A 26064-nucleotide genomic window follows, 5' to 3' on the forward strand; every position below is an offset into this window, starting at 1 on the left:
AGATGCAAATCCGCATCTTCAAATTCTCTAGCAGTATAGCTACAGCGCTACCTTGTGCTCTAACTTAAAAATCTAATCATATTCCTTTCCTGGCCATGCATGCAGAAATGATCAAGTTAGACATTACTTGTACAGTGCATTCCTAAACTCTGGAGTCATGAAGAGCGTTTGCAGCAAGCTGTTCAGGTAGCACGTCATGGCTTGATTTACCAATCCCACATATCCTAGAAGAAACAGAATCTCATCAGTCATGTTTCAAATGTTAATGCAGTTCAACTCAATTCTTAGAAAATAACTTTGTTTTCCACAATGTATTTTTTTTTTTTTTTATCAAGTCATTCTCAGGATGTGGGCACCGTTAGCAAGGCCAGCATTTATTGCCCACCCCATTACTAAAATTACGACTATGCGCAACTGAAATATTGACCACGCGGGTCTGCTTCAATGAAAAAAAACAGATTATCTGGTCATTATCACATTACTATTTGTGGGAGCTTGCTGTGCACAGATTGGCTGCCACGTTTCCTACATTACAACAGTGACTACACTCCAAAAGTACTTTGGGGCGTCCGGTGGTCGTGAAAGGCACTATATAAATGCAAGTCTTCCTATTTCACTCGGAGTTACGGTTTCTTTATCAGCTCATGAGAGGCCACATTGAAGAGGAGGCAAGATTTGACCAGTTCTTTTCTTCAAAGTGCTCAACCATCTTTCCCTTTTAAAATAATACAGATCGAGTGGCCAATTTGAAGTATTTGCTGCATTGATGGGACAATGTCTCTCCACTTTCCTCTTCAGCCACTCCAGTGATACTAGTCACGGGGATGCATGTGTTACGGAGCAGCTCGCTGACCTCTGTGGGAGCTTGTGCTTTGAACTGGTCCAAGGGCTGTTTCAGAGCTGCCCAACCCTGGAAAGTCATCTAGCAGCTAAATATGCAGCAGTTAGCAGCTGGAAGGAATCATCTCGACTCCAGATAGCACCAACTTGCACCTACATATAAATATAGCCTCTCCAGGACAAAGACCTTTTCCATAACACAAGTCTCCACAGCAGGGAAGCCAGATGAGCAAGATGGCATTCTAGGTGAAGCCTAAAATAACTTCGAATAACAAAGTTATTTGGAGCTTATGTTGCTGTTGGGGGGGGGGGTAGGAGAATTTTTTTTAAATTCTGTTATGGAATGGCCAGCATTTATTGGGAGGACTTTGAAGGAAACGTATATTCCTACCCAGATATCCCTTCTGCTTTGACAACTTCAAATGCACAATTCAATGCATTTTTTATAGAGTCAAATTTTGTCCAGATTTTCTTCAGCAGATTTATACAGGTATTTAGTTCTAAAGTATCTCTGGACAGTAATGGCTTGGGCATCAGGGCATGAAATGTTTATGAGCAAAACACCCTCATCGGGAATGCAATCAATGTTCCCGCTAGATTTTTTTGGGGGGTGAATAGCCCCTTTAACGGGCTGCACGGCCCATTCAAATTTCCGCGCATGCGTGGCTTTTCCATATAAAAGCCGCTGAGCGGGACCTCGAGACCACTGCGCAGCCTAATGGGAATATCGAATGCAATGCCATTGCAATGGAGGAAGGTTAATCTATGGGTAAAAAAATATTGACTTTTTGACTTGAGGGGAGCTCAGGAATCTTGTACTTGTATGTCTTCTCTCAGTTCGAACAGGTAAAAATCAGAAGAACGCACCTGCTTGCAATTATCCAACAGGCAAGTCAACCAATTTTTTTTTTTAAAAACCCTTACAACTTTGGGAAGAGGAAATCGCATTTTTTTTTTTAACGATCGCATGCAAAAAATTCCTTCCACCACCAGATGACGCTCTCAGGCTTTATAAATGCTGCACTGTGCAGTATCCATAAAGAGCACTATAGAGGTGACTGTTCAGTGCTTTTACTGGCACTATTTTTAGTCGCATTACTGAATGGAGATGTCGACTGCTGGAACTTGGACCTCTGACGTCTCCTTTCACTGAAACAAAATAGCCAGCAAGTCGCATGATGCATCATCTGGCTACAGCTGGGTGTGGGTGGTCAACATGCCGCACTTCATTTGGATTTAAATAACTTTGTAAGCAGGACAAAGTTTCCTTCACAAGATTTGATTTTATGCAATGCACCGAGTGGGAATACTTGTTTACACAGGAGAGAGAATAGAACCATAGTAACTAAACTTTGCAGTGCTGAGGGAGTGCTACACTGTCAGAGGTGCCGTCTTTCAGAGGAGGCATTAAATCGAGGCCCCTTCTACCTGTTCAAGCAGATGTAAAAGATCCCATGGCACTATCTGAACAGCAGGGAGTTCTTCACTCCCTCCCTTCCCCCACTCTATGTCCTGGCCAGCAGTCATCTCTCATCCAGCACTGTCAAAACAGCTTAACTGGTCATTTATCTTATTGCTGTGCGTGGGATATTGTTGTGTGCAAACTGGCTGCCAGATTTGTCTGCATAGCAGTGACTGTGCGTCACTCTGTTTTTGCACTAGAGCGGGTACAGCAGAGATTTACGAGGATGTTAGATACAGGGGGGATATGAGGAAAAACTTTTTTACGCAGCGAGTGGTGATGACCTGGAACTCGCTGCCGACGGAAGTGGTGGAAGCGGAGACACTCAATGTTTTCAAGGGGAGACTGGATAGGCACTTGAGGGAAATAAACTTGCAGGGCTACGGGGATAGAGCGGGGGAATGGGACTGACTGGAATGCTCTACAGAGAGCCGGCACGGACTCGATGGGCTGAATGGCCACCTTCTGTGCCATTATGACTCTATGTTGCCAGGACTGGAGAATTTTAGCTGTGAGGAAAGATTGGATAGGCTGGGGTCGTTTTCTTTGGAACAGAGGAGGCTGAGGGGAGATTTAATTGAGGTGTATAAAATTATGAGGGGCCTGGATAGAGTGGATAGGAAGGACTTATTTCCCTTAGCAGAGAGGTTAATAACCAGGGGGCATAGATTTAAATTAATTGGTAGAAGGATTAGAGGGGAGTTGAGGAGAACTTTGTTCACCCAGAGGGTGGTGGGGGTCTGGAACTCACTGCCTGAAAGGGTGGTAGAGGCAGAAACCCTCATCACATTTAAAAAGTACTTGGATAGGCACTTGAAGTGCTGTAACCTGCAGGGCTACGGACCAAGAGCTGGAAAGTGGGATTAGGCTGGAGAGCTCTGTCAGCCGGCATGGGCACGATGGGCCGAATGGCCTCCTTCTGTGCGGTAAATTTCTATGAATCATTGGCTGTGAAGCGCGTCGGGACATCCCGAGGACATGAAAGTTGCCATATTAATGCAGGTCCTCTCTTTTAAATCGTGTGTGTCAGCCACTTCTCTGCTCAGGCTGGGCCTCCAGGAGAGAGCCGCTCAAGCACAGGCATGCTGCTCTCTGAGCAGTGCGGTCCCATTTTTACTTCATCAGGAAGCTGCAGATCCTTGCTGATCTTGTCTGAGGTTTAATGGAAGGAATATCCGTCTTCCTCGCTTCCAATTGCTGCTCTTGGATCCCTGTGAAAGTTAACTCCTGGATCTGGAAGTACGGATCTTGCTTCATTATATTGACATACAGCGTGCTACCCACTCACATTGTAGAAAATCTTGCACTGGGATAATCTACAATCACCTGCGCACTAGGTGGCTCTTCAGAAACATCAGAGTAAATAGCTCTTCCCTGTAAAGTACAACACTCAGTGAACTTCACGTTAATCAAAAAGCCGTATTAATAAGCTAAGATTTCTATTATGGCAATTAAGGCCACAATGGGCGGAAAATATAAATCAAGCTTCTCCTTTGAAGAGAACAAAGGTAGAGAACACACGCGCACACACACACAAAGAACACCTGCTGGTGATCAGGTCTGTCACTTAAAAGAGAAGAGATGAATGGAGAAGCAGGAAGTAGTTGAGACTGTGTATTAGGCAATGAGAAATCGTACAGTTCTGCTGATGATGCTCCCATCTCCAGTCACAACACTCGATCCAGGAACAGAACACAATCGTCAGGCTAGTGAGGAAATAACTTCACGCACTCTCTGTACTGAAAGAACCTGCCGCAGGGGCAAAACTGCATCTTTATTTTGATGCCAATAATGGAATAATACACGTCCATTTGAAGAAAGTTTTAAAAAGAGAGTCTTCCATATAAATTTAAATGAACCTTACAGGGAAGCACAGCCAACGAGGTCAAATGTTTAACAGCCCTCGAGTGCTCTCTGAGTAAAGCGGTCTTTCATGAGTGAATCGCACCAGGAAATGCAAGGTTTCCAATCCACGTGGCTACCCAGATTGCTGCAGGTCCCACATCTCAATTCATCTTCAATTCCATTTAAATATTCACATTATTTTTCAAATCTCTTGTAAGTACAGTAAATATCTTTTCAAACAAAGACTGCAGAGTGATATAAAAGGAGAAACTTACTGTGAAAGAAAGGTTTTCAGACAGAGGACGTTTGCTGCCCAGTACTCACTCACTCACCAGTTTCTGACTTTCCCAGGACGGGAGAGTACGAGTAGCTCTGACTGCTGTATTCTCCACAGCCCACGGTGCTGTCCCTCAGTTGAGGGCCAATAATCCTTTCCTGAGTGCTGTCATCATGTCCACTGCTTTCTGCTGTACCAGACTCATCCTGTGGAGATATAGCATGCTCACGTGATATACCTACCTATTGGCGTACAAATGATTAAGACCATCAACAATGAAACATGCGTCAAGAGGGTGTACAGCAATAATTTAAATCACAGAAAGTAAACTGTCACTGCATAAAATCAAACTGAAGGAGACTGATTTTTTTTTGATAATCCACAGAAATTCTAGTAACGTTCGATTTTTACAACATTTTACCATTTGAAACATAAAGCAGTAATTCAGAAGTAAAGTTCCTGTCCAGTATCGGGTACGCTCTGTTCTCCAGGCAGTCGAACAGATCAGTACCAGTTTTAATGAAGTAGCTTTGATGCCAAGGGGATGAAGTAAAGCGCTAGTTATAAATCCCGTGCCTCAAACCAAGAGCTACAATTTCTGTTGTTCTTGTGGGGGCAGGGGGTTTCCAGAATGTGGTTATTCAAGAAAACAGCAGCTGCCAAATAGATCTCCTCTCCGCCTCGTCCCCCACTACACGCGCTCTTTAACAAATGTACCCAAGCTCAGAAACCCTCTCACTTGGTTTGAGTGATTTAGGCAAGATGGGCATTCTGCACAATTCCTCATTACATCTCTCCAGCTCTCAAAGCGCTACACATACAATGAATAACCTTGAAATGCTTGCAAGGTTTACTTGTTTGTATTAGTAGAGGAGTCACAAACACTCGAGTTGAAGAGCCACCTACCGTAACTGGAAAGCAGAACAAAATTCTAAATATTAGTCAGCTAGGATTAGAATTAAGCCCTGGCCAAAGGGATAGCCCACCTACCGATGCAAGCTGGGGCTGTTCGCCATCTTTATCTGTAAGATGAAGGAAGTTTTTCTTTCCTGGTTCAAATCCAGAATCAGTGAGAGATTTTTCACTAGTGTAATCCAGGGGGCTCTGAAACAGGACAAAATAAAGTTTACATTTAGGCAATACATGCCAACGGGTACAGTTTTAAAGGGGGTGCAAGAACAGAGACACCTCGGGGTTCTTGTGTACAAATCTCTGAAGGTGGCAGGGCAGGTTGGGATCCTGGGCTTTATAATGAGGCAGAGTACAAAAGCTAGGAAGTTATGCTAAACCTTTATAAAACACTAGCTCGGCCCCAGCTGGACACCACACTTTAGGAAGGATGTGGAGGCCTTAGAGAGGGTGCAGAAGAGATTTACCAGAATGGTTCCAGGGATGAGGGACTTCAGTTACGTGGATAGACTGGAGAAGCTGGGGTTGTTCTCCTTGGAGCAGAGAAGATTGAGAGGAGATTTGAGCGAGGTGTTCAAAATAATGAGGGGTCTGGACAGAGAGAAACTGTTCCCATTGGCAGAAGGGTCGAGAACCAGAGGATACAGATTTAAGGTGATTGGCAAAAGAACCAAAGACGACGCAAGAAAAAAACTTTTTTACACAGCGAGTGGTTAGGATCTGGAATGCACTGCCTGAAAGGGTGGTGGAGGCAGATTCAATCTTGGCTTTCAAAAGGAAGTTGGCTAAGTATCTGAAGGAAAGAAATTTGCAGGGCTCCGGGGAAAGGGCGGGGGAGTGGGACTAGCTGAAGTGCTCTTGCAGAGAGCCGGCACGGGCTCGACGGGCCGAATGGCCTCCTTCTGTGCTGTAACCATTCTAGGATTCTACCATTCTATGATTCTATGAGCAGGGGAGTGGGACTAAGTGGATTGCTCTTCGAAAGAGCCAGCGCAGACTCGGTAGGCCTGACACTTGGTGGTGTCAGGAAAATAATAAACTACAGTGAGCTATACATTATATGGGGATATTGCAACTTTTGTGCAAAAGGACATCTGTACAATTCCCATCTAATTATAAAGATTCTAGTCGTTATTTGTGGTGCTTCAAAATACTTTGGAAGTTGTGTAGAATTTTTTTCATCTGTTCACAGTACAGTCTATTCCTGTTAATCCAAAGTCGTCCATTGCTGGGGGAGGTATAGTACATGATCCAATAGTTTGAGTGAAGTGATTTTAAGGAAACAGCACAGCAAAATACTACAGGATCATCAAACAAAAGCCCATCCTAAAACAGTAAAGCAATTATTGAAATACATGACAAACTTCAGCACTGTACAAGCTGCAAAATTTAGTCATTTTGCAAAATAATCGGATTATTATGATATATAATACAATACCCGGAGCTGAGCGGCGGACCGGCAAAAGGCAGAGAGTCGGCGAGGAGGATGATAAATGGAGCGCGGAGAGGAGGAGGCCTGGGACCGGAGCTGAGCGGCGGACCTGCGAGACGCACAGGGTCGGCAAGGAGGATGATAAATGGAGCGCGGAGAGGAGGCCTGGGACCGGAGCTGAGCGGCGGACCTGCGAGACGCACAGAGTCGGCGAGGAGGATGATAAATGGAGCGCGGAGAGGAGGCGGCCTGGGACCGGAGCTGAGCGGCGGACCTGCGAGACGCACAGGGTCGGCGAGAGGAACTCAACACAGGAGTGAAGTCAGAATTCACAAGTGACGTTGGCACAAGGGAGCTGATTGGTGAGTAGCTGGTGAGTGTTTTTTGTTAAGTTTTTAAGTTTATTTCTGTCAAGGTAGTTCATAGTATATTATATAGAGGCATGGCAGGGCAGCTCAACCCCGTGGAATGCACATCCTGTGCCACGTGGGAAGACCTGGACGCTTCTCGTAGCCTGGACGATCACGTGTGTGGGAAGTGTCGCCAGCTACAGCAGCTCGAGCTCCGGGTTTCTTAGCTTGAGCGGCGGCTGGAGTCACTGTAGTGCATCCGTGAGGCTGAGAGATATATGGATAGCACATTTCTGGAGGTGGTCACCCCACAGCTTAAGAGTGTGCAGGCAGAGAGGGAATGGGTGACTACCCGACAGAAGAGGACTACCAGGCAGGTAGTGCAGGAGTCCCCTGAGTGCATCTCGCTCGCTAACCAGTATTCAGTTCTGGATACTGGTGAAGGCAATAGTTCCTCTGGGGAGTGCAGCCAGAGCCAAGTCCATGGGTGCCTCAGCTGCACAGGTGAGGAGAAAGAAGAGTGGAAGAGCAATAGTGGTAGGGGATTCGATAGGGGAATAGACAGGCATTTCTGCGGCTGCAGGCGCGACTCCAGGATGGTATGTTGCCTTCCTGGTGCCAGGGTCAAGGATGTCACTGAACAGCTGCAGGACATTCTGAGGGGTGAAGGTGAACAGCTACAGGATCCACATCGGTACCAACGACATAGGTAGAAAGAGGGATGAGGTCCTGCAGGCAGATTTTAGGGAGCTAGGAAAGAGATTAAAAAGCAGGACCTCAAAGGTAATCATCTCCAGATTACTCCCGGTGCCACGTGCTAGTGAGTACAGAAACAGGAGGATAGAGCAGCTGAATGCATGGCTGGAGAGATGCTGCAGGAGGGAGGGCTTTAGATTCCTGAGGCAGTGGGACCATTTCTGGTGGGGGGGAGGGGGGGGGGGAACCTGTACAAGCCGGAAAGGTTGCACCTCAACAGGAACAGAACCAAGATCCTCTGTGGCGGGATTTGCTAGTGCTGTTGGGGAGGGTTTAAACGAGTTTGGCAGGGGGATGGGAACCCGAAAGTGGGTTCAGAAGGGAGAGAAGCAAAGCTGCAAATGGAAGGCAGAAAATTAGTAAACGAGTTTGGTAGGCAGAGGAAACAAAGGCTAGAAAATAGACAACAAGGGAGTTTGGCAGTGCTAAATGGGATATACTTCAACGCAAGGAGTCTAGGGAATAAAGCAGATGAGCTGAGGGCACAGATGACGAAAGTTCGCAGATGACACGAAAATTGGTGGGGTGGTAAATTGCGAGGAGGAAAGCCTCAGGCTACAGGACGATATAAACGGGTTGGTCAGATGGGCGGAAAAGTGGCAAATGGAATTTAACCCTGAAAAGTGCAAGGTGATGCATTTTGGACGGACAAATAAGGCAAGGGAATACACAATGAGTGGTAGGACCCTAGGAAGTACAGAGGGACCTTGGTGTACATGTACATAGATCCCTGAAGGCAGCGGAACAGGTAGATAAGGTGGTTAAAAAGGCATATGGGATACTTGCCTTCATTAGCCGAGGCATAGAATATAAGAGCAGGGAGGTTATGATGGAGCTGTACAAAACGCTGGTGAGGCCACAGCTGGAGTACTGTGTGCAGTTCTGGTCGCCTCACTATAGGAAGGATGTGATTGCCTTGGAGAGGGTGCAGAGAAGATTCACCAGGATGTTACCTGGGATGGAGTGCCTCAGCTATGAAGAAAGACTAAACAGGCTGGGGTTGTTTTCCTTGGAGCAAAGAAGGCTGAGGGGGGACCTGATTGAGGTGTACAAAATGATGAGGGGCATAGATAGGGTAGACAAAGGAACTTTTCCCCTCAGTAGGGGGGTCAATAACAAGGGGGCATAGATTCAGGGTAAGGGGCAGGAGATTTAGAGGGGATTTGAGGAGGAACTTTTTCACCCAGAGGGTGGTTGGAATGTGGAGCTCAATGCCTGAAAGGGTGGTAGAGGCAGGAACCCTCACAACATTCAAGAAGCATTTGGATGAGCACTTGAAATGCCATTGCATACAAGGCTATGGACCAAATGCTGGAAAATGGGATTAGACTGGACAGGGATGGATGGGCGGCGCAGACACGATGGGCCGAAGGGCCTCTTTCTGTGCTGTAAAACTCTATGACTCTATGAGATAGACACGTGGGAGTATGATATTACAGCTATTACTGAGACATGGCTGAAAGGGCAGGAATGGCAGCTCAACATTCCTGGTTACAGGGTTTTCAGAGGAGATAGAGAGGGGGATAAAAAAAGGAGGGGGGGGGTCACAATATTGATTAAAGAAACAATTACAGCTGTGAGGAGGGAGGATATCTTAGAAGAATCATCAAATGAGGCCATATGGGTTGAACTGAAAAACCAAAAAGGGGCGATCACACTGCTGGGAGTGTACTATAGACCCCCGAACAGTCAGAGGGGGATAGAAGAGCAAATATGTAGGCACATTTCAAAGACGTGCAAAAATAGGGCAGTAATAGTAGGGGATTTCAACTTCCCTAATATTAACTGGGATAAAATTAGTGTGAAAGGTATAGAGGGAACAGAATTCTTAAAATGCATGCAGAACTTTTTTAGCCAGTACGTGGCAAGCCCAACAAGAGAGGGCGCGGTTCTGGGCCTAGTTTTAGGGAATGAAGCTGGACAGGTGGAAAGGGTATCAGTGGGAGAGCATATTGGTGGTAGTGATCATAGTTCAGTTAGATTTAGGGTAGTTATGGAAAAGAACATGCATGGACCAGGAATAAAAGTTCTCAATTGGGGAAAAGGTAATTTTACTAAGCTGAGAGATGATTTAGCCAAAGTGGACTAGAGACAGAAACTTGAAAGTGTCAGAGCAGTGGGAGGCATTCAGGGAGGAGTTTGTTAGAGCTCAGAGCGAGTATGTTCCCTTAAAGAAAAAGGGTGGAACTAACAAATCTAGAGCTCCCTGGATGTCAAGGGGCATACAGGATAGGATAAAGAAAAAAAGGGAAGCTTATGACAGATACCGAGGGCTCAATACTGCAGAAAGCCGAGTGGAGTACAGAAAGTGCAGGGGTGAAATTAAAAAGGAAATTAGGAAAGCAAAGAGAGGGCATGAAAAAATATTGGCAAGTAAAATCAAGAAAAACCCAAAGATGTTTTATAAATACATTAAGAGCAAGAGGATAACTAAACTAAGAGCGGGGCCTATTAGGGACCATAAAGGTAACCTGTGTGTGGAAGCGGAAGACATGGGTATGGTTCTTAATGAATACTTTGCGTCTGTTTTCACCAGAGAGGAGGACGATGCAGACATTGCAATCAGGGAGGAGTGTGAAATATTAGATGAAATAAACATAGTAAAAGAGGAAATATTAAGGGGTTTAGCAGCGTTGAAAGTGGATAAATCCCCAGGCCCAGATCAAATGTATCCCAGACTGTTAAGAGAAGTAAGAGAGGAAATAGCAGAGGCTCTGACCATCATTTTCCAATCCTCTCTGGCTACAGGTGTGGTGCCAGAGGACTGCTAGCGTGGTACCGTTGTTTAAAAAGGAAGAAAGGGATAGACTGAGTAATTACAGGCCAGTCAGCCTAACCTCGGTGGTGGGAAAATTATTGGAAAAACTTCTGAGGGACAGGATAAATCTTCATTTAGAAAGACACGGATTAATCAGGGACAGTCAGCATGGATTTGTTAAGGGAAGGTTGTGTCTGACTTGAATTTTTTGAGGAAGTAACAAGGAGGGTCGATGAGGATAATGCGTTTGATGTAGTCTATATGGATTTTAGCGAGGCTTTTGATAAGGTCCCGCATGGCAGACAGGTCACGAACGTAAAAGCCCATGGGGTCCAAGGCAAAGTGGCAAGTTGGATCCAAAATTGGCTCAGAGGCAGGAAACAAAGGGTAATGGTCAACGAGGGTTTGTGTGACTGGAAAGCTGTTTCCAGTGGGGTTCCGCAGGGCTCAGTACTGAATCCTTTGTTTTTGTGGTATATATCAATGATTTGGACTTGAATGTAGGAAGTCTGATTAAGAAGTTTGCAGATGATACAAAAATTGGCCGTGTGGTTGATAATGAAGAAAAAAGCTGCAGACTGCAGGAAGATATCAATGGACTGGTCAGGTGGGCAGAACAGTGGCAAATGGAATTCAATCTGGAGAAGTGTGAGGTAATGCATTTGGGGAGGGCTAACAAGGCAAGGGAATACACTATAAATGGTAGGACACTGAAGTGCAGAAGATCAGAGGGACCTTGGAGTGCATGTCCACAGATCCCTGAAGGTTGCAGGACAGGTAGATAAGGTGGTTAAGAAAGCATACGTGATACTTGCCTTTATTAGCTGAGGCACAGAATATAAGAGCAGGGAGGTTATGCTTGAACTGTATAAAACACTAGTTAGGCCACAGCTAGAATACTGCGTGCAGTTCTGGTCACCACATTACAGGAAAGATGTGATTGCACTAGAGAGGGTACAGAGGAGATTTACGAGGATGTTACCTGGGCTGGGACATTTTAGCTATGAGGAAAGATTGGATAGGCTGGGTTTGTTTTCTTTGGAACAGAGGAGGCTGAGGGGAGACCTGATTGAGGTGTATAAAATTACAAGGGGCCTAGATAGAGTGGATAGGAAGGACCTATTTCCCTTAGCAGAGAGGTCAATAACCAGGGGGCATAGATTTAAAGTAATTGGTAGAAGGATTAGAGGGGAGTGGAGGTGAACTTTTTTCACCCAGAGGGCGGTGGGGGTCTGGAACTCACTGCCTGAAAGGGTGGTGGAGGCAGAAACCCTCATCACATTTAAAAAGTACTTGGATGTGCACTTGAAGTGCCGGAACCTACAAGAGCTGGAAAGTGGGATTAGGCTGGATCACTCTTTGTCGGCTGGCACGGACAAGATGGGCCAAATGGCCTCCTTCTGTGCCGTAAATGTCTATGATTCTTGATTCTATGATTTGCTTCTGAATTTCACTGGTCAGGAGCCATCTGAATTACGCAATAAATGTTCAGTGCCTTTCATTGGGAGGCGCTTTTAAACACAATTTCAGTTGAAGTGAACAGATACTGTAATACGAATTAAGCCACTTTGAAACAAGAGCAGACTGTAATTTCTTTTTCACAGTTGTTACGTTGCACCTCATGTACTTAAAATTAGGAACAATTACAAGACATGCTTTAAAAACACTGCTTCACCAGAAAACTGCAAATTATTAATTTTACATCATAAAACCAAGTCTGCTACATTTCAAAAAAAGTTGAAAAATTCAACAGCTTGTAAATATGTGAACTAAGCCATAACAAGTGACCTTGCTCATAAACGAAGCTTATCCTACATCAAAGTCCATTCAATGGCCCAGAAATTCGAGTCGGGGGCTTGCCGCGCGTGTAAGCCCCCGATCTGCACTTACCCGACGCGCCGGCCGTTGAGCTTCAGGGACGCCTGGAATTGCTGTTTTAAAATGTTGACTCCCGGGCAGCGTCTGACGTCACGCCGCCCAGGAGTGCAGCCAGCGCGAAGCCTGTAGCGCGCTGTGCAACTGAGACACGCCCCTTGAGGTCTCAGTTTAACAGGACACGCCCCCAATGTTTCTGTCAAGCTGCTAAGCATTTTTACATGCAAAGCAGCAGTTTAAATAGGTTTCTGGAAGTTTTTTGAAGCTTTTGGTAACTTTTATAAACTTTTAAAAACGTTTACATTATTTTGAAGAATCTGAAGTAGTTTTAAACAGAATTAAAGCAATTTAAAGACTTCTAAAAGCCCTAAAAGAATTTTTTAAATTCCATTTATTTATTTAGTAATGTCGTCGTCATACGTGTCTTCACACTGTTCCCTTTGGGGAACTGTATGAAGTGGTGGAAGGATTTATGGCCATGATTAACGCTCATTCCGTGACCGTAACCATCTTTGAACCAGCCATTAGGGTGGTTAGTCCTATGGCGTGAGGGTTTTACGGGCTCCCACAACCCATCTGAGGGGGGGGGGCCACCCACACCCACGGACGCAAGTATCCCGCTGGATGTCCACCCAGAATTTATAGTTGGAGCTCCGACTCCACTTGCCGGGACTGTCTGGAGCGGGGTTCGAAACCCTACCCTGATCTGGCCCAGTGGCGGGGATCCTACCGCTATGCCAAAGGCCCAATCCGATTAGCAACGTGAAATGGCTGGAATGAGCACAATTCACGGCATTAAAAGAACTCACAATTGAACTGATGATGACCTCAGCAATCTCCTCAAGGAGGTGGAGGCGCAGCGCCTGCTCATCATTGGTAATGAGAAGTCAAAGGCGCCGCAAAAAGGGCAGATGATAGCTTGGTCTTTCAAGTGGCAGCATAGGGCTCCAGTCACGGGGAGGGAAAAGGCGCAGGAAACGTATGGGTGTCACCTTTTGTGCGGAGTGGGCCTTTTGCGTAGCGGTAAGCATCCCCGCCGCTGGGCCAGAAGGAGTAGGGTTTCGAACCCCACTCCAGACAGTCCCGGCAAGTGGAGTCGGAGCTCCAACTATAAATTCTGGGTGGACATCCAGCGGGATACTTGCGTCCGTGGGTGTGGTGGCCCCCCCCCTCAGATGGGTTGTGGGAGCCCGTAAAACCCTCACGCCATAGGACTAACCACCCTAATGGCTGGTTCAAAGATGGTTACGGTCACGGAATGAGCGTTAATCACGGCCATAAATCCTTCCACCACTTCATACAGTTCCCGAAAGGGAAGTGTGTGAGGATACGTACGACGATGACCTCTTGCGCAATGCACCTCCTTGGACCCTCAGTCGCAGATGCGAGGGGGCAAATCGTGCAATTGTTAAATTTTTCATTTTATTGACATGTAAAATGTTGGCCCAGTAATTCCCTTCCAAATGCGCGAGTACGGTCGGGGTACTTACGCGTCTGGCCAGAGGAAATGCCGGTTTTCAGCATGCACAGTGCATGCGGGGAAAACCGGCATTTCTTGTCCTCTGAACGAAGGGGTTCAGAGGCAGAACGCGTGCGCAGTAAAATTCGCCGCTTTCATTCATGCTTTCAGTGAGGTCAAGTCCTTACAACTTACACATGAAAAAAAGCATGGGTACAGTTGCTCCAGAGGCTGCGGAGGAAGATATTTCTTATCGTGGAGCTTCTGAAAGTATGTATGTCTGTATATATTCCTTTGCATGTTATGTATATATTCCTTTACTTATGTGTATGAATGTATTATTTAATTATGACTTTCAGAGAAAGTAACTTATTGGAAAATCATAATTAAAAACATTCATACACATAAGTAAAGGAATATAAAACATACATACATATACGTAAAGGAATATATGCGGACATACATACATAATTACTTATTACTGATGAAAAGTTTCTTTCTTAAAAGTGCTGGAAATGTTACATTACTCATTTTAGAACACTCATTTTCACATTCAATTCACACAGCCACAATTGCTCCTTCTACCTACCGTTCTGAAAACCCGTTTAAAAAAAAAAATTTAAACTTTAAAACTTACTTAAAATTTCTTAAAATAACTTCCCTCCCTTTCCCAAACAAAAATATTGCCTTTCAGAAGCTCCACGATAAAATATATCTTCCTCCGCAGCCTTGGAACAACTTTACACATGCTTTTTTCAAGTGTAACTTGTAAGGACTTACCCTCACTGAATCCATGAATGAAATCGACGAAGTTCACTGCGCAAGCGCTGCCTGTGCAGTCGCACGCGCTGTGCCTCTGAACCCCTTCGTTCCGAGGACTGGAAATGCCGGCGTGCCCCGCATGCGCTGTGCATGCTGAACGCCGGCATTTCCAATGGCCAGATGCGTGAGTACCCAGACCGTACTCACGCATTTGGACACGAATTTCTGGCCCAATATTTAATTCAATTTTGAGTATGAAATGAGGATGTTACGTATTCAGAAAGAGACCAGTGTACGCTTCAGTTTCTAGAAATGTGACTGAACAGCAGTTTCTTAGCTAGGTCTTAACGAAGCTGTCTGACCAATCCTGCAGCGCTCCCTCAGGAGTGGAATTTCTTCCGTGAGCCAAACGTAACAGAATTGCAAACCCATTAAAAAAGAATCAATTCCCAATCACACCACACACAGTGTGAGGAGAAAATCCTCACTGAGGCACGGGCTGAGACTTAGGATTACTGGACGTGTGCTCCTGGGATTGAGGATCATTGGGGAGGGGGTGGGATCAGGGAACACTGGGAATGCTATTTAGGAGCTTGTGAGCACCGAGAGGTAATCTTGAGTATCTGGGGAGTGAGGAGAGTATTGGAGAGGGGGACCCTGGGGTGCAGCAGCACTGGGGAGGGGAGTTGGGGCAGCGTCTGGCAGGAGTGGCGCATTACTGGAACCTTGAGTGGCGATGTCAGGGCCTTGCAGCCTTGTGGAGGAAAGGGAAGCTGGGAGAATTGGGTCCAAACCGTCTCTCTCGGCCCCTTTCAGATCACAAGCCACATTCTCTCAACATGCTCTCGCCCACAGTTCATAGGAGCCTTGAGATATGGGGAACAGCTGTCTGTAGGAGTGGCAAAACTGGAGCCATCACTTACTTCAGCACTAAATCACAGCCACTGTATCAGGGAAGAGATAGAGGAAACAGAAAAAAAAAATCAAGCAGTGTGATATACAGGAAAGAACGAAAAATAGATGCAAAGAATCAGAGAGGAATATAAAAAACTTCAGTAGAGAAAATGAACAAGTGGAGAGAGACAAGTTCATCATTACGCTTCATGCACCGCAAGAGAAAAGGGCAAACTGGTAGGGCCTACAATACAGACCGCAAACAAAGATAGAGGGCAAGGCAAGTTAGAAAGCACCGTAACTCAAAGCAAACAGAGGAACTAAACCTGAAGGATTTATTACCCTGCTGTGGAAATGTAATATTATAAAAGGCAAGGTATGCACACAACAGGGCGTGGGTCGTCTGTGGCCCATGAGCCTCAGCTATCGGCTCGCAAAGGCCTCACCACACAGTTTCCATTTGCGCTTGTATTTCTTACTGTGCTCGTTTCCTAATTGTGATTGTGTGTGTCTGTCCCACTTGTTGTGTCGGTACCTTTCTACCTAGACACAATTTAGGACTCAGAACTCAGAGATTCAAACATGAAGTGCTTTATTGGAAGGAAAGGAAGTTCTGGAAAGTTCCGAACAAAGAGAGCTAAACTTAACAGAACACCCAACCATTTATCTCCTGTGACAGCACCACCACAGGTGGGAGGAGAACACACAATACATAACACCACTGATAACTGGGATGGCAGGAATGACGTATGAGGAGAGATTGGGTCGATTGGGCTTATATTTGCTGGAGTTTAGAAGAATGAGAGGGGATCTCATTGAAACTTATAAAATTCTAACAGGACTAGACAGACTAGATGTTCCCGATGGCCGGGGAGTCCAGAACCAGGGGTCACAGTCTAAGGATAAGGGGTAAGCCATTTAGGACTGAGATGAGGAGGAATTTCTTCACCCAGAGAGTGGTGAACCTGTGGAATTCTCTACCACAGAAGGCAGTTGAGGCCAACTCATTAAATATATTCAAGAAGGAGTTAGATATATTTCTTAAGGCTAAAGGGGTCAAGGGATATGGAGAGAAGGCAGGGACAGGGTACTGAACTTGGATGATCAGCCATGATCTCATTGAATGACGGAGCAGGCTCGAGGGGCCGAATGGCCGACTCCTGCTCCTATTTTCTATGATTCATCTTCTATGTTGCTAAAAGACGTTGTACATCAATTGCAACAAAGAAACACAGTTTGGACACCTCTGTCCTAAGGGGCTACGGTTAACTTTCAAACTCACCTGGTCAGCATTGTTCAGGCCATTGCTCCAGATTAACTCGAAGGTGCCATTGACGTAGCCTGCTTTAGAGGAGACGTCGTCGAAGAGCCGTTTGAGTGGAGTCGATGCAGGAAGGTTTAGGGTGAGCCGCTGAGTGACCGTCTTGGCATTGGTGGTGTCCTGAACAATACACAACACCCGTGGTTCATCTGCGGCAGCCTCTGACTACAAAGAAATTTTTACAAAGAGGCAGGCTTTACAAATGACATTACAGAATCAAAAATTCACTACAACTTGTTTTCATAGCATTTGACTGCACAATACCGGTGTCTCACCCGGGTACAATTGACAGTGATTATAAAGTTAACCTGAAACAAAACAATCTGGGTAGCATTTTATAACTAGTAACAGGGTTGGAACACAAATTCTGAACAAGCAACAGAACTCCATTTCAATTACTTGACCATTTACAAGTTCTTTAGAACTGAAGGCAGATTAGAAAACTTGCAAAAATTGTATTAGCAATGGATGCAGACTTTGGAACCATAGAATCATAGAGTACAGCATGAGGCCATTCGGTCCATCGTGCCTGTGCCGGCTCTTTGACAGAGCTCTCCAATTAGTCCCACTCCCCTGCTCATTCTCCATAGCCTTGCAAATATTTTCCCTCCAAGTATTTATCCAATTCCCTTTTGAACGTTACTATTCAATCTGCTTCCTGTCAAGCAGCGCATTCCAGATCACAACAACTCGCTGTGTAAAAAAATGTTTCCTCCTGTCGCCTGATTCTTTTGCCAAACATCTTAAATCTGTGTCCTCCGGTTACCGACCCTCCTGCCACTGGAAACAGTTTCTCCTTATTTACTCTATCAAAACCCCTCATAATTCTGAACACCCCTATCAAATCTCCTCTTAATTTAAGTTCCTCACTGCAGGTGACTTGGCCCCTGGGAACTTACAAAGATGTTATTAATGCTTCTCCTTGACCCAGAGTGCTTGATAAGGGAATCTCCACCGTTAGTGTTCCCACCGCAACCCAGGTGACTCAGCAAAGAGGGAGCTTTATATAGCACACTAGTGATTTGCTGCAGTACTGTCTGGGGATGAACTATGAAGGGTATTGTACTCGAGGCCAAAAGCACCTAGTCTCACATTTGTCGCATTAACCGGCGATGGTGACACTGGATCCAGACCTCACTGCCTATCCCTGAACCCTGGGATTTCTAGAACATCGCGGTTAGAAATCTCCACCCAGACATTCCACCAACCCCCGCTCCCCCCGTCCTGCACTTCGCCGTGCTCAGTGACCCCACCCTCCTCTTGCTGACTGACAACCTTGGCAGCAGCTTATTGGAAAAAATTATAAGCACATGGCAACCTCCGCCCCAGCAAAAGGATCGCCATGTTTCGCTAACCACCTTCTCCTCCTCTCCCCCACCTCCCACTGGCGCACCCCCACCCCCCCGCCCCCCCCCCCCCCTCAACATGACTCAACAGCATTCTCCTTGTGGGCAACAGTGCTTCTCTCAATACTCCCCAACAGGACCTTCCCATCACGTATCGTCCATCAGTCTTTCTCTCCCCCCACCCCACCCATCCCAAACAGGGTCCTGCGCTCGCTCTTAACCCAATAGGGTGCCTGATTTGGATGAGGGGACCAAATGTAATATATCCAAGTTTGCTGATGATACAAAGCTAGGTGGGAATGTAAGTTGTGAGGAGGATGCAAGGAGGCTTCAAGGGGATATAGACAGGCTAAGTGAGTGGGCAAGAAAATGGCAAATGGAATATAATGTGGAGAAATGTGAAGTTATCCACTTTGGTAGGAAAAATAGAAAAGCAGAGTATTTTTTAAATGGTGAGAGATTGGGAAATGTTGGTGTTCAGAGGGACCTGGGTGTCCTTGTACACGAATCACTGAAAGTTAACATGCAGGTACAGCAAGTAATTAGGAAAGCAAATGGTATGTTCGCCTTTATTACAAGAGGATTTGAGTATAAGAGTAAAGGCGTCTTACTGCAATTATATTGGGTCCTGGTGAGACCACACCTGGAGTATTGGGTACAGTTTTGGTCTCCTTACCTAAGGAAGGATATACTTGCCATAGAGCGAGTGCAATGAAGGTTCACTAGACTGGTTCCTGGGATCGGGTTGTCCTGAGGAGTGATGGAGTAGACTAGGCCTATATTCCCTAGCATTCAGATGAAAGGTAATCTCATTGAAACATACAAAATTCTTACAGGGCTTGACAGGGTAGATGCAGGGAGGATGTTTCCCCTGGCTGGGGAGTCTAGAACCAGGGGTCACAGTCTCGGAATAAGGGGTCGGCCATTTAGGACAGAGATGAGGAGAAATTTCTTCACTGAGGGTGGTGAATCTTTGGAATTCTCTGCCCCAGAGGGCTGTGGAGGCTCAGTCGTTGAGTATATTCAAGACAGAGATCGATAGATTTTTGGATGTTAAGGGAATCAAGGGATATGGAGATAGTGCAGGAAAGTGGAGATGAGGTAAAAGGTCAGCCACGATCTTATTGAATTGTAGAGCAGGCTCGAGGGGCTGAATGGCTGACTCCTGCTACTATTTTTTATGTTCTTATGCCTCTCATTTGTCTCCAACAGCTGTCTGCCTACTCCTCCCCATACAGCATCATACATGTGGTCTCTCCCCTTCCGAAAGTGATTCCCCCTTCCCCTCCTCGCAACGCGCTCTCTCCCCCTTCCCACAACACTCTCTCTCTCCCTTCCTCTCCTCACAACACTCTCTCTCCCTTCCTCTCCTCACAACACTCTCCCCCCCCTTCCCCTTCTCACAACACTCTCTCCCCCTTCCCCTCCTCACAACACTCTCCCCCCCTTCCCACAACACTCTCTCCCCCTTCCCCTCCTCACAACACTCTCCCCCCCTTCCCACAACACTCTCCCCCCCTTCCCCTCCTCACAACACTCTCTCCCCCTTCCCCTCCTCACAACACTCTCTCCCCCTTCCCCTCCTCACAACACTCTCTCCCCCTTCCCCTCCTCACAACACTCTCTCCCCCTTCCCCTCCTCACAACACTCTCTCCCCCTTCCCCTTCTCACAACACTCTCCCCCCCTTCCCCTCCTCACAACACTCTCCCCCCGCTTCCCCTGCTCACAACACTCTCTCCCCCTTCCCCTCCTCACAACACTCTCCCCCCCCTTCCCACAACACTCTCCCCCCCTTCCCCTCCTCACAACACTCTCCCCCCCCTTCCCACAACACTCTCTCCCCCTTCCCCTTCTCACAACACACTCTCCCCCTTCCCCTTCTCACAACACTCTCTCCCCCTTCCACTCCTCACAACACTCTCTCCCCCTTCCCCTTCTCAACACTCTCCCCCCCTTCCCCTTCTCACAACACTCTCACCCCCCCCTTCCCCTTCTCACAACACTCTCTCCCCCTTCCCCTCCTCACAACACTCTCTCCCCCTTCCCCTTCTCACAACACTCTCTCCCCCTTCCCCTCCTCGCAACACACTCTCTCTCCCTTCCCCTCTTCGCAACACACTTCAATTCAAATCGTTTTATTGGCATGATAAGGTACATCTTATGTTGCCAAAGCATCGAAATACATTTATGGTTGAACACATAAACGCAGATCTATTCATACAGTGTATAAACAGATATATCCCTGAGTGTATAAATATACATTCGTATAATTTGTATATACTCTTTTCTTAGGTTTACTGGTTGTCCCTCTGTTTATGGCAAGCTGTAACATGGTGTGCCGCAACTGTTACACAGTTTCTCTCTTCCCCTAGTAGGTATGGGAGTTTTTGGTCGTCATTCAAATTTCTGAATTCAGGGCATATTTGAGAGAATTTTTGGTAGAAATTCTCCCTGATGCCCTGATATTTTCCACAAGCTGTGAGGAAGTGCATCTCTGTCTCCACCACTCCCTGACTGCAGTGAGAGCATATCCTGTCCTCTCTTGGCAGCCGGGTTTCTCTCTCCCTTCCCCTGCTCACAACACTCTCTCCCCCTTCCGCTCCTCGCAACACTCGCTCTCTCCCCCTTCCCCTCCTCGCAACACACTCTCTCCCCCTTCCCCACCTCGCAACACTCGCTCTCTCTCCCTTCCCCTCTTCGCAACACTCGCTCTCTCCCCCTTCCCTTCCTCACAACACTCGTTCTCTCCCCCTTCCCCTCCTCACAACACTCGTTCTCTCTCCCTTCCCCTCCTCGCAACACACTCTCCCCCTTTCCCTCCTCGCAACTCTCCCCCTTCCCCTCCTCGCAACACTCTCCCCCTTCCCCTCCTCGCAACACACTCTCCCCTTTCCCCTCCTCGCAACACACTCTCCCCCTTCCCCTCCTCGCAACACTCTCCCCCTTCCCCTCCTCGCAACACTCTCCCCCTTCCCCTCCTCGCAACACTCTCCCCTTCCCCTCCTCGCAACACACTCTCCCCCTTCCCCTCCTCGCAACACACTCTCCCCCCTTCCCCTCCTCGCAACACACTCTCCCCCTTCCCCTCCTCGCAACACACTCTCCCCCTTCCCCTCCTCGCAACACACTCTCCCCCTTCCCCTCCTCGCAACACACTCTCCCCCTTCCCCTCCTCGCAACACTCTCCCCCTTCCCCTCCTCGCAACACTCTCCCCCCTTCCCCTCCTCGCAACACTCTCCCCCTTCCCCTCCTCGCAACACTCTCTCCCCCCTTCCCCTCACCACTCTCTCCCCCCTTCCCCCCCTCACCACTCTCCCCCCTTCCCCTCCTCACAACACACTCTCTCCCTTACCCTCCTCACAACACTCTCTCCCCCTTCCCCTCCTCACAACACACTCTCCCCCTTCCCCTCCTCACAGCACTCTCTCCCCCCTTCCCCTCCTCACAACACTCTCTCCCCCTTCCCCTCCTCACAACTCTCTCCCCCTTCCCCTCCTCACAACACTCCCTCTCTCCCCCTTCCCAACACTCTCTCCCTTCCCCTCCTCGCAACACACTCCCTCTCCCCCTTCCCCTCCTCGCAACACACTCCCTCTCCCCCTTCCCCTCCTCGCAACACACTCCCTCTCCCCCTTCCCCTCCTCGCAACACACTCCCTCTCCCCCTTCCCCTCCTCGCAACACACTCCCTCTCCCCCTTCCCCTCCTCGCAACACACTCTCTCTCCCCCTTCCCCTCCTAACACACTCTCTCCCCCCCTCCCCTCAACACTCTCTCCCCTTCCCCTCAACACTCTCTCCCCCTTCCCCTCACAACACACTCTCTCCCCCATCCCCTCCTCACAACACTCTCTCTCCCCCTTCCCCTTCTCACCACTCTCTCCCCCCTCCCCTCCTCACAACACTCTCTCTCCCTTCCCCTCCTCACAACACTCTCTCCCCCCTTCCCCTCCTCACAACACTCTCTCCCCCCCTTCCCCTCCTCACAACACTCTCTCCCCCCTTCCCCTCCTCACAACACCCTCCCCCCCCTTCCCCACCTCACAACACTCTCTCCCCCCTTCCTCTCCTCACAGCACTCTCCCCCCCTTCCCCACCTCACAACACTCTCTCCCCCTTCCCCTCCTCACAACACTCTCTCCCCCCCTTCCCACAACACTCTCCCCCCCCCTTCCCACAACACTCTCCCCCCCTTCCCCTCCTCACAACACTCTCCCCCCCCCCTTCCCCTTCTCACAACACTCTCTCCCCCTTCCCCTCCTCACAACACTCTCCCCCCCCTTCCCACAACACTCTCCCCCCCTTCCCCTCCTCACAACACTCTCCCCCCCACTTCCCACAACACTCTCTCCCCCTTCCCCTTCTCACAACACTCTCTCCCCCTTCCCCTCCTCACAACACTCTCTCCCCCTTCCCCTCCTCACAACACTCTCTCCCCCTTCCCCTCCTCACAACACTCTCTCCCCCTTCCCCTCCTCACAACACTCTCTCCCCCTTCCCCTGCTCACAACACTCTCTCCCCCTTCCTCTCCTCACAACACTCTCTCCCCCTTCCCCTCCTCACAACACTCTCTCCCCCTTCCCCTCCTCACAACACTCTCCCCCTCCCCACAACACTCTCTCCCCCTTCCCCTCCTCACAACACTCTCCCCCCCTTCCCCTCCTCACAACACTCTCCCCCTTCCCCTCCTCACAACACTCTCTCCCCCTTCCCCTCCTCACAACACTCTCTCCCCCTTCCCCTCCTCACAACACTCTCTCACCCCCTTCCTCTCCTCACAACACTCTCTCCCCCTTCCCCTCCTCACAACACTCTCTCCCCCTTCCCCTCCTCACAACACTCTCTCCCCCTTCCTCTCCTCACAACACTCTCTCCCCCTTCCCCTCCTCACAACACTCTCTCCCCCTTCCCCTCCTCACAACACTCTCCCCCCTCCCCACAACACTCTCTCCCCCTTCCCCTCCTCACAACACTCTCCCCCCCTTCCCCTCCTCACAACACTCTCCCCCCCTTCCCCTCCTCACAACACTCTCCCCCCCTTCCCCTCCTCACAACACGCTCCCCCCGTCCCCTCCTCACAACACTCTCTCCCCCTTCCCCTCCTCACAACACTCTCCCCCCCCCTTCCCCTGCTCACAACACGCTCCCCCCTTGCCCTCCTCACAACACGCTCCCCCCCTTCCCCTCCTCACAACACTCTCTCCCCCCTTCCCCTCCTCACAACACTCTCCCCCCCTTCCCCTCCTCACAACACTCTCCCCCCTCTTCCCCTGCTCACAACACGCTCCCCCCTTCCCCTCCTCACAACACTCTCTCCCCCTTCCCCTCCTCACAACACTCTCTCCCCCTTCCCCTCCTCACAACACTCTCCCCCTCCCCACAACACTCTCTCCCCCTTCCCCTCCTCACAACACAACACTCTCCCCCCCTTCCCCTCCTCACAACACTCTCCCCCCCTTCCCCTCCTCACAACACGCTCCCCCCCTTCCCCTCCTCACAACACTCTCTCCCCCTTCCCCTCCTCACAACACTCTCCCCCCCTTCCCCTGCTCACAACACGCTCCCCCCTTGCCCTCCTCACAACACGCTCCCCCCTTCCCCTCCTCACAACACTCTCTCCCCCTTCCCCTCCTCACAACACTCTCTCCCCCTTCCCCTCCTCACAACACTCTCCCCCCCCTTCCCCTCCTCACAACACTCTCCCCCCTCTTCCCCTGCTCACAACACGCTCCCCCCCTTCCCCTCCTCACAACACTCTCTCCCCCTTCCCCTCCTCACAACACTCTCCCCCCCCTTCCCCTCCTCACAACACTCTCCCCCCCTTCCCCTCCTCACAACACTCTCTCCCCCTTCCCACAACACCCTCCCCCTTCTCACAACACTCTCTCCCCCTTCCCCTAACACACACTCTCCCCCTTCCCCTCCTCGCAACACACTCTCTCTCCCTTCCCCTCTTCGCAACACACTTCAATTCAAATCGTTTTATTGGCATGATAAGGTACATCTTATGTTGCCAAAGCATCGAAATACATTTATGGTTGAACACATAAACGCAGATCTATTCATACAGTGTATAAACAGATATATCCCTGAGTGTATAAATATACATTCGTATAATTTGTATATACTCTTTTCTTAGGTTTACTGGTTGTCCCTCTGTTTATGGCAAGCTGTAACATGGTGTGCCGCAACTGTTACACAGTTTCTCTCTTCCCCTAGTAGGTATGGGAGTTTTTGGTCGTCATTCAAATTTCTGAATTCAGGGCATATTTGAGAGAATTTTTGGTAGAAATTCTCCCTGATGCCCTGATATTTTCCACAAGCTGTGAGGAAGTGCATCTCTGTCTCCACCACTCCCTGACTGCAGTGAGAGCATATCCTGTCCTCTCTTGGCAGCCGGGTCTCTCTCTCCCTTCCCCTTCTCACAACACTCTCTCCCCCTTCCCCACCTCGCAACACTTGCTCTCTCCCCCTTCCGCTCCTCGCAACACTCGCTCTCTCCCCCTTCCCCTCCTCGCAACACACTCTCTCCCCCTTCCCCACCTCGCAACACTCGCTCTCTCTCCCTTCCCCTCTTCACAACACTCGCTCTCTCCCCCTTCCCCTCCTCACAACACTCGTTCTCTCCCCCTTCCCCTCCTCACAACACTCGTTCTCTCTCCCTTCCCCTCCTCACAACACTCTCTCCCCCTTCCCCTCCTCGCAACACTCTCCCCCTTCCCCTCCTCGCAACTCTCCCCCTTCCCCTCCTCGCAACACTCTCCCCCTTCCCCTCCTCGCAACACACTCTCCCCTTTCCCCTCCTCGCAACACACTCTCCCCCTTCCCCTCCTCGCAACACACTCTCCCCCTTCCCCTCCTCGCAACACACTCTCCCCCTTCCCCTCCTCGCAACACACTCTCCCCCTTCCCCTCCTCGCAACACACTCTCCCCCTTCCCCTCCTCGCAACACACTCTCCCCCTTCCCCTCCTCGCAACACTCTCCCCCTTCCCCTCCTCGCAACACACTCTCCCCCTTCCCCTCCTCGCAACACACTCTCCCCCTTCCCCTCCTCGCAACACTCTCCCCCTTCCCCTCCTCGCAACACACTCTCCCCCTTCCCCTCCTCGTAACACACTCTCCCCCTTCCCCTCCTCGCAACACACTCTCCCCCTTCCCCTCCTCGCAACACACTCCCCCTTCCCCTCCTCGCAACACTCTCTCCCCCCTTCCCCTCACCACTCTCTCCCCCCTTCCCCCCCTCACCACTCTCCCCCCCTCCCCTCCTCACAACACACTCTCTCCCTTCCCCTCCTCACAACACTCTCTCCCCCTTCCCCTCCTCACAACACACTCTCCCCCTTCCCCTCCTCACAGCACTCTCTCCCCCATCCCTCCTCACAGCACTCTCTCCCCCCTTCCCCTCCTCACAGCACTCTCTCCCCCCTTCCCCTCCTCACAACACTCTCCCCCCTTCCCCTCCTCACAACACTCTCTCCCCCTTCCCCTCCTCACAACACTCTCTCTCTCTCCCCCTTCCCAACACTCTCTCCCTTCCCCTCCTCGCAACACACTCCCTCTCCCCCTTCCCCTCCTCGCAACACACTCCCTCTCCCCCTTCCCCTCCTCGCAACACACTCCCTCTCCCCCTTCCCCTCCTCGCAACACACTCCCTCTCCCCCTTCCCCTCCTCGCAACACACTCCCTCTCCCCCTTCCCCTCCTCGCAACACACTCCCTCTCCCCCTTCCCCTCCTCGCAACACACTCTCTCTCCCCCCTCCCCTCCTCAACACT

The 26064-nt window shown here is 49.2% G+C and overlaps 1 protein-coding gene across 1 annotated transcript in view; it reads right to left on the reverse strand.

Moving 5' to 3' along the window:
- The window catches only part of usp47 (ubiquitin specific peptidase 47), a 199777-nt gene that overhangs the window by 89192 nt on the left and 84521 nt on the right, over window positions 1-26064 (reverse strand). Inside the window, exons 3-6 of the mRNA XM_086007543.1 lie at window positions 16902-17105; window positions 5415-5528; window positions 4480-4630; window positions 128-224 (exon numbers count right to left, since the gene is read on the reverse strand). Coding sequence (XP_085863669.1) covers window positions 128-224; window positions 4480-4630; window positions 5415-5528; window positions 16902-17105 — 566 coding nt within the window. The remainder of the gene's footprint in view (window positions 1-127; window positions 225-4479; window positions 4631-5414; window positions 5529-16901; window positions 17106-26064) is intronic.

This window comes from Somniosus microcephalus, chromosome 15 (genome assembly GCF_052327205.1).
Source record: "Somniosus microcephalus isolate GS21.2 chromosome 15, FLI_Smic_1.0, whole genome shotgun sequence".
NCBI classification, from domain to species: Eukaryota; Metazoa; Chordata; class Chondrichthyes; order Squaliformes; family Somniosidae; genus Somniosus; species Somniosus microcephalus.